At 44.6% G+C, this 15,910-nt stretch overlaps 1 protein-coding gene across 1 annotated transcript in view; it reads left to right on the top strand.

Annotated features, from left to right (window-relative positions):
- Window positions 1–15,910, top strand: part of PGM5 (phosphoglucomutase 5) — a 170,738-nt gene that overhangs the window by 110,024 nt on the left and 44,804 nt on the right. The window contains exons 8-9 of the mRNA XM_036261088.1: window positions 8,214–8,349; window positions 12,106–12,289. Of these exons, the coding sequence (XP_036116981.1) occupies window positions 8,214–8,349; window positions 12,106–12,289 (320 nt within the window). The remainder of the gene's footprint in view (window positions 1–8,213; window positions 8,350–12,105; window positions 12,290–15,910) is intronic.

Below are 15,910 nucleotides of genomic sequence, written 5' to 3'. Positions count from 1 at the left end.
AGAGGTGCTGTGATTGACATCCCCCAGGGCCCCCTTGCGAAGTCCGGAGACTGGACTCCCTCCTGGACCCTCTACACACTGTCAGCCCTGGGAAACAGACCTCCCTCCTGAAGTGGGAAGAATGTCTTCATCACACGAGATCCTGTCCTGAGGTCCCTATGCTTCCAGTTCCATTGACCCTCCAATTCATTCTCCAAGCCGATGACAAGTGGTAAGAGGGGGTGTTGTTTGACACCTAAGTGTGGAGCAGAAACAAAGGAACAGAGCCTCTGAGGCTGCCTCCACACTTAGCAGTGCATTCTGGGACTGGGAATCCTGGGAAACCATGGCCCTTGGCCACAGACTGAAGAATTCCAAACAGACTGTTTCCTTTCACCGTGTCTGCAAAAGGACTTTTAACAATGGGGCCTATCCTTTGGTATTTAAGATGTAATTCCTGCTATCGGACTTTGAGGCCCCTCTTCCTGCTCGCTGAAAGTTTCTAGGTGGCCCCACTGTATAATGACTATCGAGTGACAGGTCCTCAACCTGTGGTGCAGACCTTAAACCCACGGGAGGGATTTCTTGCAGTGGTGACAAGGAAACGAAATGGGGTGTATGAGTTAGGAGGTCCCACCGGCCCTCACCTTCCTGTGCTGCTGTGCTCAGGGGAGAGGAGTGTCAGCTGGCCGGCCAGCTCCACTGCCTCAGGCAGGTGGTAATGGAACAGTGCTGATGCATGTTACTTACTGAGTACCTCCCAAGTGGCAGATGCAATGCTTAGGGCCTCCTACACATTATTCCACTGAGACTTCTCAACAATGGACCATACTGACCCTCATTTTACAGATGAGGTCACTGAAGCCTAGGGAGGAAGGTGAAGCCATTGGCAAGGTCACATTGGCAGAGCCAGGATTCAAACTGAGTATCACTGGCTCTACAGGACTCTGCTGTCCCTGTTGAAGAGAATGCCCAGGGGTCATTTTCTCTCATCTGGTTATTCTAGGAGATGGGGATGGAGTAAATCCAAGGGGAGTTGGGAGACGGGTGTTGTTTGAACAGCACAGCACCAGGAATGGACAGACCTGGCCCCAATTGTGACTCCCCCTCTTCGTGGTTGAACTACCTTACAAAGATTGCTTAACTCCTCTGGGCCTCAATTTCCCCATTTATAAGATGAATCCATTCAGTGGGATGATCTGTAAAGTTTTTTGTGTGTGTTTTTGTTTTTTTTTTTATCCTCACCCGAGGACATTTTTCCATTTTTTGTTCAGGTAGAGTGGGAGGGAGAGAGAGGAACAGAGAGAGAGAGAAACATCGATGTGAAGGGACACATCGAGTGGCTGCCACCCGCCCGGCCGACCAGGGCCGGGGACAAACTGCAACCGAGGTACACGCCCTTAGCGGGAACCGAACCCGGGTCTCTCAGGACCGCAGGCCAACGCTCTAACCGCTGAGCCAAACTGGCCAGGGCTTGTTTTATGTTTTTAATGTAACATTCCACATTGCTTCCAGCTAGCTACTTTTAGTGAGGAGTGAATCTGATGAATTATATCAATCTTCATACTAGAGTTTCACTCACTCGTTCATCTACTCTTTCAATGAGCACTTACTGCGTACCTCCTATGAGCCAGGGCCGGGATAGAGTGATGAGTAAATCCAGACATAGGCCCTTCCCTCACGGAGCTTACAGTGTTGCTATGGTCAGGATGTTAGCCAGAAGTCCTGCGGCATATTTGTGTCAAACATTGTTATTATGATTAATGATTACCATCATCGTCCCCATGAATAGGGTCAGATTGATGGTTACACGGCCTTATTGTGGGGAGCTGTGCTGCCCACAGCTCAGGACGAGCCCCATCTGTCAGTCACTGCCCTTCCGAGCTGACAGCTGGCTCCGACCTGCTCACATGCAGCATAGCTTCGTTCTCCACTGGGTAAAAATACTAGCGCTTTCGTTGTTTTTAAAGCATTTATTTTTATGCATGGAAAAGTGACAACTTTTTCATGAGTCTTGCTTTTTGGCCAGACTTTAAAAGCTGAACCAAAGCGGTTTGAGACATGGGGGAAAAAAACCTGTCACGGTTCTGTGGCATGTTCTCCAATCTCAGATTCACTTGCAATGTGTGTCTCCCAGTGTTTCCCTCATGACTCCACTATTTTAAAACAAAACAAACCAAATCCTTGTCTTGAGTGGATAAAAAGATGATAGGAAGAATTTCACTGTAGATTAATGAAAACTTGGTTTGCAGATGAAAAGGGTAAATTGATATGAGAGAAGTAAAGGGAAATTTGGCGACTTTCCTGCTTGTCTAGTGTGTGAAGGAAGATGTGCAAATTTATTACCTGGTTCTTCAGAAGGGCTGTCTTAGCTCTAACCACACGGGGCGTTTCATCTGCTTTATTGCAACTCCTGAGGCTCACGCTCGTTGCCGGGCTCTTCTAGCAGGAAGTCCACAGGGGCCCGAGCGAAACTGCCCAGGTTTGAATTTTCTTTTCACCACTTAGTCTCTGTGTGACCTCACACCAATGACCTAACCTCAATCTCTTATCTGTAAAAAGGAGCTATCAAATTGTCAAAATTAGATAATTGATGTTTAAAGTACTAAGTTCAGTGCCTGGAGCTTTGCTATTACTCTTCTAAGAATGGAATTTATCTCGCGTTGTAATTCTGCTTCAAGAGCAAATTTTGTATATGCACTTCCTGTCATTTCTGGCTCCAGGAAGTGTGTGTGTAGGTTTGTGCTGAGTGGGCACATATCCTAAAAACCATCAGGAACCTCTTGGAGGGAGGGAGGGAGAGAGGGAGGGAGGGAGGGACCAAACATCCTAGTTTGCCTGGGACTCAGAGGTTTCCTGGGATGTGAGACATTTTGTGCTAAAACTGGCAAAGTCCCAGGCAGACCAGGATGAGTTGGTTACCCCCAAATTGACAAAACTCTCACAAGTTTTCCAGACAAAAAGGGCAGGTGTGATACTGAACGCTGACTCCAGCGAGAGTCACCTACCTGGGCAAGGCTAGTGGCATCTCTTGAACTAGAGACCAGTGGCTTTTTTTTTTTATCCTCACCCGAGGATATTTTTCCATTTTTTGTACAGATAGAGTGGGAGGGAGAGAGAGGAAGGGAGAGAGAGAGAGAAACATCGACGTGAAGGGACACATCGAGTGGCTGCCACCCGCATGACCAACCAGGGCCGGGGACAAACTGCAACCGAAGTACGTGCCCTTAGCGGGAACCGAACCCAGGTCTCTCCGGACCGCAGGCCGACGCTCTAACCGCTGAGCCAAACTGGCCAGGGCTCTTTTTTTTTTTAAAAAAAAAAAAAACATCAAATTTAAACCCAAAGAGGAAGAGGTCTGATTCACTACCCCTAAGCAATCTGCTTCCAGTGGGGGCCAACGTTGAGCTGTCTTCACGTAGAGGCGTGGCTCTCCCCCTGGCTGCCTGGGAGACTCGCTCCAGGAACTTCAAACAAATACTGCCGCCTAGGTCTCCCTGCCCAAATTCTGAGCACTGGTATCTTCTGATAAGCTCTGTAGGTGATTCTAATGTGTGGCCTAAGCTGAGACCCACTAACCAGTGTTCCAGCTTGGAACTGAGAGCAAGTGCAACATGCTTTCTGTCTCTCTGACCAACCAGACGGTCCCAGTCTGAGCGTCTGCTGAGAGGACTCGGTCGGTTAGAAACATGTGCGATGCTTGATGGGGTACATTGGCCTGTGCTGGGATTTCCCTTTGAGGAAAAGTAAAACGGGTCATTGAGTACTCTTGGATTTTCCCCCTTTTCTTTTGTGAGGTCACTGTGCTTACTGGTGTACAGCCTAGCTCAAAGAATATCTTTTCAAAGCTCCAGAAAATTCGAAGTCTAATTTGGGTGAAGGGGGGCAAGGATATTTCCAATGAAAAAAAATAGACCCTCTTTTTTGTTCCAGTGTTTGCTGTAGTCATGTCAGGGGAGAGCTGAGCACCCCCTCCTGTTACATGGGTGGGGGAGCTGCTTCTCCAGCTGTGTCTGAGCGAGCTTCAGGCTGGCTGCCCTGGACGGAGGGAGGCGAGGTGAGGGTGTGTACAGGCTGTGGGAGGGTAAGTGACAGCTCCTTGCAGTGTCCTCAACCGGGTGGCAAGCTCTAGCTCACCACCAGCCAGGAACCCAGAGGAAGCAAGCTTCAAACGTTTCACTGATGTTACTCGGCACTAAAAAGAAGTGAGCTATGAAGGCATGAAATTCGTGGACGAACTTTAAATGCGTATGGCTGAGTGAACGCCGTGAAACTGAAAAGGCTCCGTACTGTGTGAGTCCAACTATGTGATATTCTGGAAAAGGCAAAACGATGAAGAATGGTGGGAAGGTTAGCGTTTTCCAGGGCCTAGGAGGGAGGGAAGGATAAGCAGACCAGACACAGAAGATTTTTAGGGCAGTAAAACTATCCTATATACCCTAATGATGGATCCATGTCATTATACATTTGTCAAAACCCATAGAATGTCTAAGAGCAAGAGTGAACTGTAATGCAGACTGTGGACTTTGGGTGACAATGGGGTGTCATTGTGGGTTCATCAGCTATAACAGATGTCTCTCTCTGGTGGGGGTAGGAGTATTTGTATGGGGACAGGAAGTGTACGCTAACTTCCTGTACTTTTTGTGGAGCTAAAACTGCCCTAAAAATAGTCTATTAAAAAATTGTACTGGCAATAATGTGTACAAATCTACAGTAGAAGAATATTTTTTTCTGGAATCTCATGTTTTAAAAACAGAGCAGATGTGAACATGTGAAGTGAGGAAGAAGTATCTTATTTGCTCTTTTTCCCAAAACAGTTCTTTTTTATTTATGGATTGCTTTTAGAGAGAGGACGAGAGAAATATTGATTTGTTGTTTCACTTATTTACACATTCATTGGTTGCTTTGTGTATGTGCACTGACTGGAAATCGAACCCACAACCTTGGAGTATCAGGATGAAGCTCTAATCAACTGAGCTTCCCGGTCAGGGCCCCAAACAACTCTTTATTCACAGAATGTTGGGATTTTGCCTGGGAAATAAGGGGGGAAATACAGGCTGGGTGAACCCCTTCTCCACATGTGGCAGCAACAGTAGAAACAACTGGGCTTTTTGTGGAACCTGAAACCTGTCCCTCTGCCGGGGTCTCTCTGTGAGGCAGGCAGGCCCCATTCCCCAAGCCCAGCTTCTCCCAGGGCCAACACGGACCACTCAGCTGTGGACCTCCTTCTTCCCTGATCCCAATCTTAGAACCTGTGAGCCCCACAAGGAAGGGAAGGAGTCATGTTCAATCTCTACACTCTACAAAGCTTTATTGTTCAATCTAAGAAATGGGGGTCAGTAGGCTCAAAGTTTATCACGTGTTCATATGTGGCGTTGATCCCTTTAATACCCCAACTAGCTCTTGGTGAGTGGAATTTAATGTTTTAATGTGAATTTCTATACACTACTGATGACAAAATTTTATCTCTCATTATGAAAATAATACATGTTTATTGTGGAAATACAACAAAAGAAGGAGAAGAAAAACACCTGCGATTCTCCCACTTCAGAGATAAGCCTTGCTAATGGTTTGGTGTGTATCCCCTCCAGAGCACACTGAAAGAATCCAGTGCAAACATCTGTGTCATTGCACCCTCACCAGTGTCTATATCCCCACCTCAAAGAGCTGTAAAGATCACAGTTAATTTTACTTGATCATTGGCCCCTTGGGAATCTTGGCACGTGTGTAACTTGTAGGCAAGTATATCCAAGCCAGTGCACAATCTACTATTCAGTTGGCTACAAATGGTTGAGGTATTTTTTAAAAATCCTGCTAAAAGAACTTTGTCTCTTCACCACTAAATTATGACAACTTATCTCACAGTTAATAGCATCTAATGTCTGTATCTCCAGGTAATGCAATCCAGCTGGACGCGCAAGGTATGCAAAGCCCATGTTTTAGAACAAAAGGGTATTTTTCTTGCGCCAGTAAATAAAAGTGATTTTTCAGCTATAAAAGGACAAAAAGGTTTTTAAATTATTCCACTGGGCAGGGTTTCCTAGATTTTTTTTTTCTTTTTCTGGTGTTTGGCCACGGAGCTAATCCAGCATCTTCCAAACTTCTTCCATTTTTGTAGCAGTGTACGGAGTCCGCAGAATGGCACTAGAGTCACTCCACGGTGTGACGATTAGAACCCGGGTCCACTTATCCAGACACAGAAGTGTCACAAGCAGACCACTGATCAGTGTGTCGGAAGAACTAAAGACATTCTTTTTCCCTTCAGTATCTTCACAGCCCTCCCAAGTTCGTATGTTTGTCTTTTTGAGGAAAAACATTGAACATTTAACAATGTAAATGTTACAAGAAGGTAAAGCTTCATTGAGAAGCTATCAAAGGTGTTTAACTCAACCAAGGTATTGTTTCAGCATTTTCCAGACTTAAACAGCTCTGTGATATCAGGTCTGCCTTTTCGATTTTCTCTCTATGTATCATAGTCCTAAAAGCTAAGAGTGCTCTTGTCTACTCTTACTCTATTGCAAGGAGAAATGGTCAACCCCTGGCTCTAGTCTCCTCCCTAAGACATCGCTATTGCCAGAGACAGATGATAAAACTATTGAATCATTCAGGACAATTTGCCTCTAAGTGTGTATTGAGGAATGAGCACCATGTTGGTGCTTTATGTGAATTACCACTTGTGACATCCGAGTCACTGTTCTCAATACCTAGACATATTTAGTCGCGTCATCCTGATAGTAACCCATGGGGTAGAGGCCAGTCTCACAAAGGTAATTAGCTGAGCCAGAAGTTGAAACAAACAATTTGACTGCAGAGCCTGCCCTCAGGTTGTGATTACATTGATATGACCACCCTGCAAGGTTGGTGATGGTGTCCCCATTTTACAGATGAGAACTTGGGGCTCAGAAAGATTAACATCTTTGCAATAACTTCTCACACCTGGGAAGTAGCAGAGTTTGGTCTAAAACCCTAATTCCAAAGCCTTCCTCCTGCCTCCCCGTTATATGTGTTCCTTTGTATTTAGGACTTTATTCACACCGGACAGAGCTTACGATTGGCCAGTACACAGATGCTTAAATGGGCCTACCACACATTCTTCTGGGTTCTTCTCATACAAGAAGCTACCTGTTTAGACTGCACTCTTCATTCATGTGAATGCCACAGTATGAACTGTATCTCTTTCTATATAAATAGCGGTAGGATCAAGCTTCCCAGTTTATTCCTGCCTCAAGGACTTTGTGGTTGTTCTGCCTCCGTCTGGAGGGCTTTGTCCAGAGAGCTTGACAGGCGACTCCTTCTTCTCAGGTGGCAGCTCAGATATCCCGCCAGGGCGCTGAGCCTGACTACTGTGTAAGTCTCCCAAGGCTTCCTTAACAATGACCACAAACCATGTGGCTTGAAACAACAGAAATGTTCTCTCATAGTTCTGGCGGCCAGAGGTCCAAAATCGAGGTGTTGGCAGGGCCTCCTCTGAAGGCTCTAGGGGCGAATGCTTTCCTGCCCCTTTCCATTTCTGGTGGCTTCGTGCAGTCCTTAGCTTGCGGCAGCCCGACTCCCATCTCTGCCTCTCTGCGAGCCTTCTTCTAAGAACACTTGTCATTGGATTTGGGGCCCACCCAGATGATTCAGGATGATCTCAGCTCAAGGTCCTTAATTTTATTTATAAGCCTGTTTCTCCAAATAAGGTTACATTCACAGGTTCTGGGTGGACACTTCTCTGGGGGTGAAGGGGCGCCATTAAACCCTACTGTAGGCAGACTACAGCCGTCGCACTGTGTGACATCATCACCCAGTTAATGTTTTCCTGAGCCCTCGGCCTTATTCGATGCACCTTGGTCTTTCATTTGTCTACCCTTCTGTTGTCTGTCTCGACCTACTTGAATTCAAGCTCTATGAGTATCACTGCTGTGTCCTTGATACCTAGGCCAATGCTCAGTACAGTGTAAAAATCACCAAATAGTTAAGGAATGATGCCATTCGGCAAATATGCTGTCAACTTGGCTCCCTTCAACAATTCACAGGATTTTATTTCATTTTTTATATTATTTTATGTTACTTGAATTTCAGTTACATGTTTTTGGAAATGTAAGTATATTATGGGACATCTGTTCAACACAATGAATAAATATATCTAGCCATTTCAATGTAACAATTGCTAACTGGTCTTTGTGGTTCATTTAGGTTTTACTCTCCCCCCCAGGAGCAAATTCTCAGCAGACTCTTTCTTTCTCCGGCAGGCTCCGATCACCTGCGGGAGAAGGACGGCCTGTGGGCTGTCTTGGTCTGGCTCTCCATTATCGCCGCCCGGAAGCAGAGTGTGGAGGAAATTGTTCGCGATCACTGGGCCAAATTTGGCCGCCACTACTATTGCAGGTGAGAAGGAAGGGCAGACGTTTCTGTGGGGACCCCGGGGAACTGCTCTTAGAGAAGGTTTCCAAAACGGATGGACGAGACCCGTAAGGAGGAGTCATCTTTCAGGAAGGTCTAAGGATCGCAGGGGATGAAGCTAGATCACCCCGGTAGGGGTTGAGGTGGCGTCCAGGACCAAGCTGGAGGGCACACGCTTCCCCTCTCCACTGCCACCTCTCTGCGATCTTCCATCAGTACCTGCAAGGTGGGCAGCCGTCTCAAGAGGGAATCTGGATCGCAGAGCCTTGAAAAGTGCTCTGGTGCTCACAGGCTTGTGTAGTCAAACCAGGGGCCTTCCTTGTTGGCTCTCCACCCACAGTTATCAAGAAAGGGGGGAAGAGACAGCAGCTGTGACAGGTCAGGGAGCTTTTGTAATCCTCTCCCTACCTTTGTCTGATCTTCACACTAATGGTCCAACCACGTCCAAGATGCCTGAGCTGGCGCCCTCTGGAGGGGCCACATGACTCATGAGCCCCAGATTTCACTGAAGTTTTATCCCCATAAAAGGAGGTACAGGAAAGGAAAATGTTACCCTGGGAAGGAGGAAGGGAAAAGGTCAGTGGCTAAGAGGTGGGGGTCTCTACCACTTTTCTGTTGTTGAAGTGAGGGGGCAGACTTCTGGCTGCATGGTTGCCTGGTAGGTGTGTGTCCCTAGGACTCCGCCATGGTTCAGGGGGAACAGTGGTAGGAAAGGATGTTAGGAAAGAATGTGGGAATGGGGCACGGGAACCCTTGGGTAGTCTCAGGGGCTCTCTGTATTTAAAACAGACTGTGGCTCATTTGCTTTGTTTTTGAGCAGTTAACTCCTTTGGATGTTTGGTTGTTTCAAGAGCTTGAGGGACAGAGGGAAAGCTTTAGACTTCCCTTATAAGGTGATCGTTTCTTCTCTTAAGAGGTCATTCACTTAGATAAATATCAGAGAATCAGGAAGCCTGGGATAGCACTCATTAAAATGAAAGAGACATTTGCTCTGGCAAATGTAGACAGCGCCATAATGTTCTTGGTCCCTGTGTAGTCAAGAAGGCTGAGGATGTGCAAGCCTGCAACACACCTCAAATTGTGTCATAAAATAAGGCCTCGCAAGGCAGGTGGGAACTTGTTTTACCCCCTAGTATTTCTAACAAGTGCTGAAAAATCCTGCTTTTATGGGCTTCTCTTTTTTTTTTTGGCACACCAAGGGGCTAATTGGCACAGCAAATCCTTCGATTGAATAAAGCTGTTTTTAAAAGTGCAACCTGGTAAAATATATTATGATTGCTAACCCCTGGCTTAGTGAGATCGCTTTGAGTCAGGGATGTGTTTCTCATAATTTGTGGAATGATTATCTAGCTTTCTGCCAGTGTTTTGAAGACATGGTGTTATGGTACGTGTATTTATAATATAGTTCACTTTCTGTGGCCAAGAACTTACATGATAATTACCTTGTTCATAACAAATACCATATTAGAGAATATAATGCAAGGCAGATTTGAATTCTTGTTGGACATTGTTTTATGTTTCGGATTTCTGTCCAAAAGATCACAGAGATACAGAAAAGGGGAGGAGGGGAAGGTACAATGAAAGGTAAACCCTTCAGCTCCCAGCAAATGCTGCTTGAAAGGAACTGGTGAAATAAAATGGTTTCTAGCTTGTCTTCTTTGCGGAAAGGAGATAATCCAGCGATTTTGGTTTAACTAATACTGAGCCTGAAGTTGTAGCTGAGAACCCAGATGGTTTTCCTTATAGGAGTGGACCCCTGAAGCCCTCCAGTTAAAGGTTTCTTCCCTGGAACATGTGTTGGTGGTGGTCGTGGAGGGAGTTGTAGGAGGGAAGGCAGCACCAGCACCTGCGTGTGGATGAAGACGAGCTCTTGGGCAGGCTGGTCGGATGACTTCAGCCAGACTCTGGTCTGCTACCTTAGTGGATTTTCGCAGGCTCTGGATCACTTTCAGTACCTCTTTGTCTCCTACTAGACCTCTTAGCCCGATATCCCATCCCTTTCTGCTTGGTGGGTCTCTATCTTCCTCAAAAGATTGAATCTAGGCTCAGAACGATACACTGATGAGAAGGAACGTTCTGAGTTCCCTCCTCTTTGTTTCTGAGGCTGGAGAGGACGCACCTTGTGTAGGGAGAGAGTAAAAGCAGCGGATGTGGTTGCAGGGACCCATGGCTAGACCTGGCATCATCTCATGGTCTCCATTTTAGCTACTACCCTCATGTTTACTTAAAAGATGTTGGGTGGAAAAAAGCAGAAGCAACCACTCAGACCTTCCCTCTTTCATTTCACACCGAGAACCCCCGTTCTTTCCCCGTGGCACAGGGAGCCCGAATGTGTGGTCCCAACACTGCCACGTGAGCACAGCCGTCCCTCTAAGCCTGAGCAGCGGTTCTCAACCTGTGGGTGGCGACCCCTTTGGGGGCCGAAAGACCCTTTCACAGGGGTCACCTGAGACATAACAGTAGCAAAATTACAGTTATGAAGTAGCAACAAAAATAATTTTATGGTTGGGGGTCACCACAACATGAGGAAGTGTTTTAAAGGGTCGCGGCACTAGGAAGGTTGAGAACCCTTAGTGTCTAAGGGCATGCTCTTCAACAGAACACACTGGCTGTGCCATTAGATTTGGGTCAAACTATCCGACATCGAGAAAGACCCTACATGGTTGTGACTAAGAATAAGAGTAATTAACAGTTTTAGACACTGGTGTCTGGCACTGTGCCAACTACTTGGTATCCACTATCCTATTTAACCTTCATAACCAGAAATGAGATAGGTGTTATTTTTAGACTTTTTCCCCTAATCATCTCTCAGCCCCATTGTTACATTTGATGATCTTGGCAAGGAGGACTTTTTTTTTTTAATGGAAAAATGGTAATATTTCTTCCAAGTTTCCAAGAGACTTTTATGGTATGTTGAACTCCCTCTTTCTCTCTTTGCCTTGATTCATCTCTCTCGTTCCTTCTTCTCTTCCTCCCATTTTTCATTCCACTGCTTAAAAAACACTTGCTACTTACCAGAAGCAGCCGAGAACAAAACAGGCAGGACTCTGCCCTCCGGAGCCTGCAGTTTTTGTGGGTGAAGACAGACAAGAAATAATAAGCAGATATACAAACAAGCTAAATACAAATTGGGGTACCTATCAAAGAAAATATAAAGGGTGATATGCGAGGGGGTAGAGGAAAGCTATCTTAGATGGACCTTCTGAGAAGGTCACTTTCTGGAGGTGACACTAAGTTTGAAAACTGAAGGAAGAGAATGCACCAGCTATTTAAGTAGCCAGGGGAAGAATCTGCTAGGTGAAGAAACGCAAGCGCAAAGGCCCAGAGGCGGGAAAGGGTGAAGTGTCTGAGAGCTGGAGAGAAGGCCAGTGTGACTGGAGCATAGTGAACAAGGAAGAAAGTGGGACAAAGTCAAGGTCAGCAGGTGGGCAGGGTCAGATTCCACAGTGCCTTGTAGTCTGTGGTCAGGGTTTTGAGTCCTGTTCTCAATGTGATGGGCGCTTTTGGAGGAATTTACAGAAATGGAGTGACATGACTTGATTTTACAAGATCGCTCTGGCTGCTATCTGAGGAATGGATTGTAAGAGCCAGGTGGAAGGGGGGAGATTAGTTGGGAATACTTTTCTGTGTGGTTCTTCCATGAAAACAAAACCAGTGATTAAATGACTTTAACCGGCCCACGTAATTGCTCGTTCTCTAATTAGGTTTGTGTTCATCCTGTGTCCTGCCCTCCCTCACCAGGTTTGACTATGAAGGGCTTGAGCCCAAGGCAACATATTACATCATGAGGGACCTGGAGGTCCTGGTCACAGACAAGTCCTTCATCGGCCAGCAGTTTGCAGTGGGGAGCCATGTCTACAGTGTGGCTAAGACAGACAGCTTTGAGTACGTGGATCCCGTGGATGGCACCGTGACCAAGAAACAGGTACTTGCTAAGAAATCACCAAAACATGTGATGAGGCAGAGCCAGGTGCTAACAAAATGTCCTCCAGCTAGAGAGCCTTCAGGATGGTCTACTCTGAGCCCTTCCTTTTATAGATGAGAACCCTGTAGCCGGGAGAGGGGAAAGCCCTTGGTGAAGGTTACCTACCTAGTGAGTGGCAGAGGGTAGACTAGAACATGAAGCTCTGAATTTCTGTCCAGTATTCTTACCCCTTGGTAACTAATGGGCCAATATCCCAAAGAGATAATAGACCCAACCCTTCCTTCTGAAATGTTTGCACCTGCAGACTGTGCAGTGGCCATTACTGGTGATGGAATCAGTTAAGTTTCAGGAGCAAAAGATCCTTTTCCTTAGGAACCCCAGGTGCAGAAATGTTTCACCCTTTATCACCTTTTGTCATTAAGGAATGACAGGAGCTTAACCACATGGGTTTGTCACCCCTGGTAGGGGAAGAAACGGTTGGAAAATTTGCCCTACAACACCCCAAAGGAACATTTATGGTTGAGAGTTATTGATGGTTGAGGAATTATTATTATTATTATAGGTAAGTGGTATAATTAACCACAACTTCTGTTATGGTCTCATCTTTGTGAATTATGTAAGAAAAGTTGAAAGCTATTACAATTATTTTTCTTCTCAGTTTTGTTTATTTATTGTCTGTGGCAAATGTTGACCACTCTCAGAGTAAATTTTAACATTTACAGTCTAAATAAGATACTCTGAGCAACATTAAAAGAAGTTACATGCTAAAATCCCCCAATTCTTACCTTTTTATAAATTCTTCATCAAGTATGGACAACAAAATAAAACAGAACTTTTTTGAGACTAAATATAATAGTATTTCATTAATGTAGTAAGGCTACTTTTATTTTGACCAGTATTTCATTCATACTTTGTCTCCTAGGTACCCTGACTTGCAAATGTTCCAAAACTCAGTGTCATCCTGTTACTGTCTTGGTGTTCTCTCTCTAGTCTGCTTAGTTTTATGGTGATTTTTCATCTCTATTCAAATGTCAGTCTTTTATTCTAGAAGGCCTCCTATGGCCAGACATATTAATTTTAGTCTTGCTTTGGAAAGGTCTAAGGTAGTGGAGAAAATAGTAGTTAAGAAGTTTAAGGACCCAGAATTTAACTCTACCCCTGCCACTTACTAGTGTCTGACTTTGGAAAAGTTACTTGATTTCTTTGAGCCACAATTTCTTCCTCATCTGTAAAATCCCGTCTCAGAGTTGTTCTAGAAATGGAATGAAATGAAATATGCAAAAGCTCCTAGCTCTCCTTACACAGGGAGCACAGAGCACATTTTTTGTAGTTACGTTTTATTTCACTCCAGGATGCTTTCTTGACTGGATTGAATTCTCTCCAAAACAATACCAGTGCCTCCCTGTAGATGTGCCGTCAGGAGCTCAGCACATGGCATCCTTGAGCCTCTATGCTTTGGATACGTCTTTTCCAGTTTTGTACCATATTCCCACTTAGAGTTTCATAGGGACCTCAGGGCTTTTCCCCGCAAAGCCGGGGCTCATATAATTATTGTTACTGTAAAATTTAAGAGTCATAAAATACGTGCTTTCTAAAGTATCCCTGGATATTTCTGCTCCCCCATGAGGAAGACTTGGAAACCATTCCTTGAAGGGATTGTTTAGTCAATGCTAGGTTCTGGACTTTATCTGCTCGCATAAAGCTTGTTTGTTGAGCTCATTTGTTTTGCTCTTAAATCCACTAATACTCTACCATTTTCTTCTTCAGTGCACTAAGCATTTGGATACTTTTCCCCTGGCTTTTCTTTAATTGTTCACATCAGGCTAATTGCTCAGCTAGGTCTCCAGTTTAGACATTTATTTATTCCATGTCCACTCCCCTCCAACCCTGAATGCAGGCTTCCACTTTTACTCTGGAATTTATTAATATTTTTTTCTTTCCACACTCTTTCATCTGAGCTCAAACGTGGCCATAAATACATAAGTGCTACCAGGAACCACTCTCGGGAATTGCTGTAATCCAGAAGGAAGGTTGTTCATCTTCCCAGATCGCAGGACCCAAGATATCTTCATTAGCTAGTGGCCCCGAGTCACCCTGGAGCTTCTCCTTAGGTCTGGGTTTGGCTCAGTGAGGATTATGAGAGGCTAGTTAACACTCAGTGGCATCTCCATTGCCAGTAAGACACAGTTGGTTCTTTCCCCCCAAATGGCCCCATTGGTGCAGAAGGGGGATTTCTGCCTTTTGGTGCTGTTGCTAAACTTCTGCCACTGAGGCCCACATCTCAGCATTCTCGGGATAGCAGTAATTGTCAGCATTCAACTCCAGGGACAGTTAAGTCTAGGGCACACTTCATGCAGCATTGTTGCAAAATAAACTATCTACTACACACACACACACACACACACACACACACACACACACAGAGTCTTTATTGTTGAGAGTATTACAGATGTTCCCCACCCCTTTTTTTTCTTATTGCCTGCTCCCCCTGGTTCCCTCCCTGCCCCAGGCCTTTACCACCTTATGATCTGTGCCCATGGGCAACGCATATATGCACGTAAATTCATTGGTTAATCTCTCCTCGCACCGCCCTCCACCCCCCCTCTGAGATTCATCAGTCCGTTCCATGTTTCCGTGCCTCTGGTTTTATTTTATTCATCAGTTTATTTTGTTCATTAGATTCCACATATAAGTGAGATCATGTGATACTTGTCTTTCTCTGACTGGCTTATTTTGCTTAGCGTAATAGTCTCCAAGTCCCTCCGTGCTGTCTCAAAGGGTAAAAGATCCTTAAAAGATGTATTTGAATTTAAACAAATTAGTATTATTTTTAAAATAGTCCTAAAGTACTTTGGTACATTTATTCAATAGGTATTTCTTGAGAGCCTACCAAATGCATAATAATAGTATTTTTCCATGAAACAGTATTTAACATAAATATATAACAGCTTTATTGAGATATAATTTATATACCATACAATTCATCCATTTAAAGTGTACAGTTCAGTGCTTTATAGTATATTTATAGAGTATATTCACTGCAGTCAATTTTAAAATATATTCACCCCCAAAATAAACTGTGTCCTCTATAGCTATCCTCTCCCAGCCCCTGACAACCATCTGCTTCCTGTCACTACGGATTTTCTTATTCTACACATTTCCCATAAATGAAATCATACAATATGTGGTCCTTTGTGACTGGCTTTTTTTTTTTGCTAAGCATAATGTTTTCAGGATCTGTATCTATATATCTATATCTATATCTATATTCACATTGTACTAAGAATCAGTACGTCATTCTGTTTATTGCCAAATGATGTTTCATTGTGGAGATCTACCACATTCTGTTTATCTACTCATCACATGATAGATGTTTGGGTTGTTTCCTCTTTGGGGCTGTTATGAATAATGCTGTGTAAATATTCATGTAAAGTTTTTGTGCAGATGTAGTTTTTCAGTTCTGTTGGACAGATATCTACAAGTAGAATTACTGGATGAAATGGTAACTCTTTGTTTAACCTTCAAAGCAACTGCAGCATTTTACATGATCACCAGCAGTCTATGAGGTTCCAATTTCTGCACACTTTGGCCAACACTTGTTATATTATATCTCTTTTTTTA

Source organism: Molossus molossus, unplaced genomic scaffold, assembly GCF_014108415.1.
Source record: "Molossus molossus isolate mMolMol1 unplaced genomic scaffold, mMolMol1.p scaffold_m16_p_14, whole genome shotgun sequence".
Taxonomy (NCBI): domain Eukaryota; kingdom Metazoa; phylum Chordata; class Mammalia; order Chiroptera; family Molossidae; genus Molossus; species Molossus molossus.
Note: the sequence above shows the minus strand (reverse complement) of the source record. Positions and strands in the feature narration are given on the sequence as shown.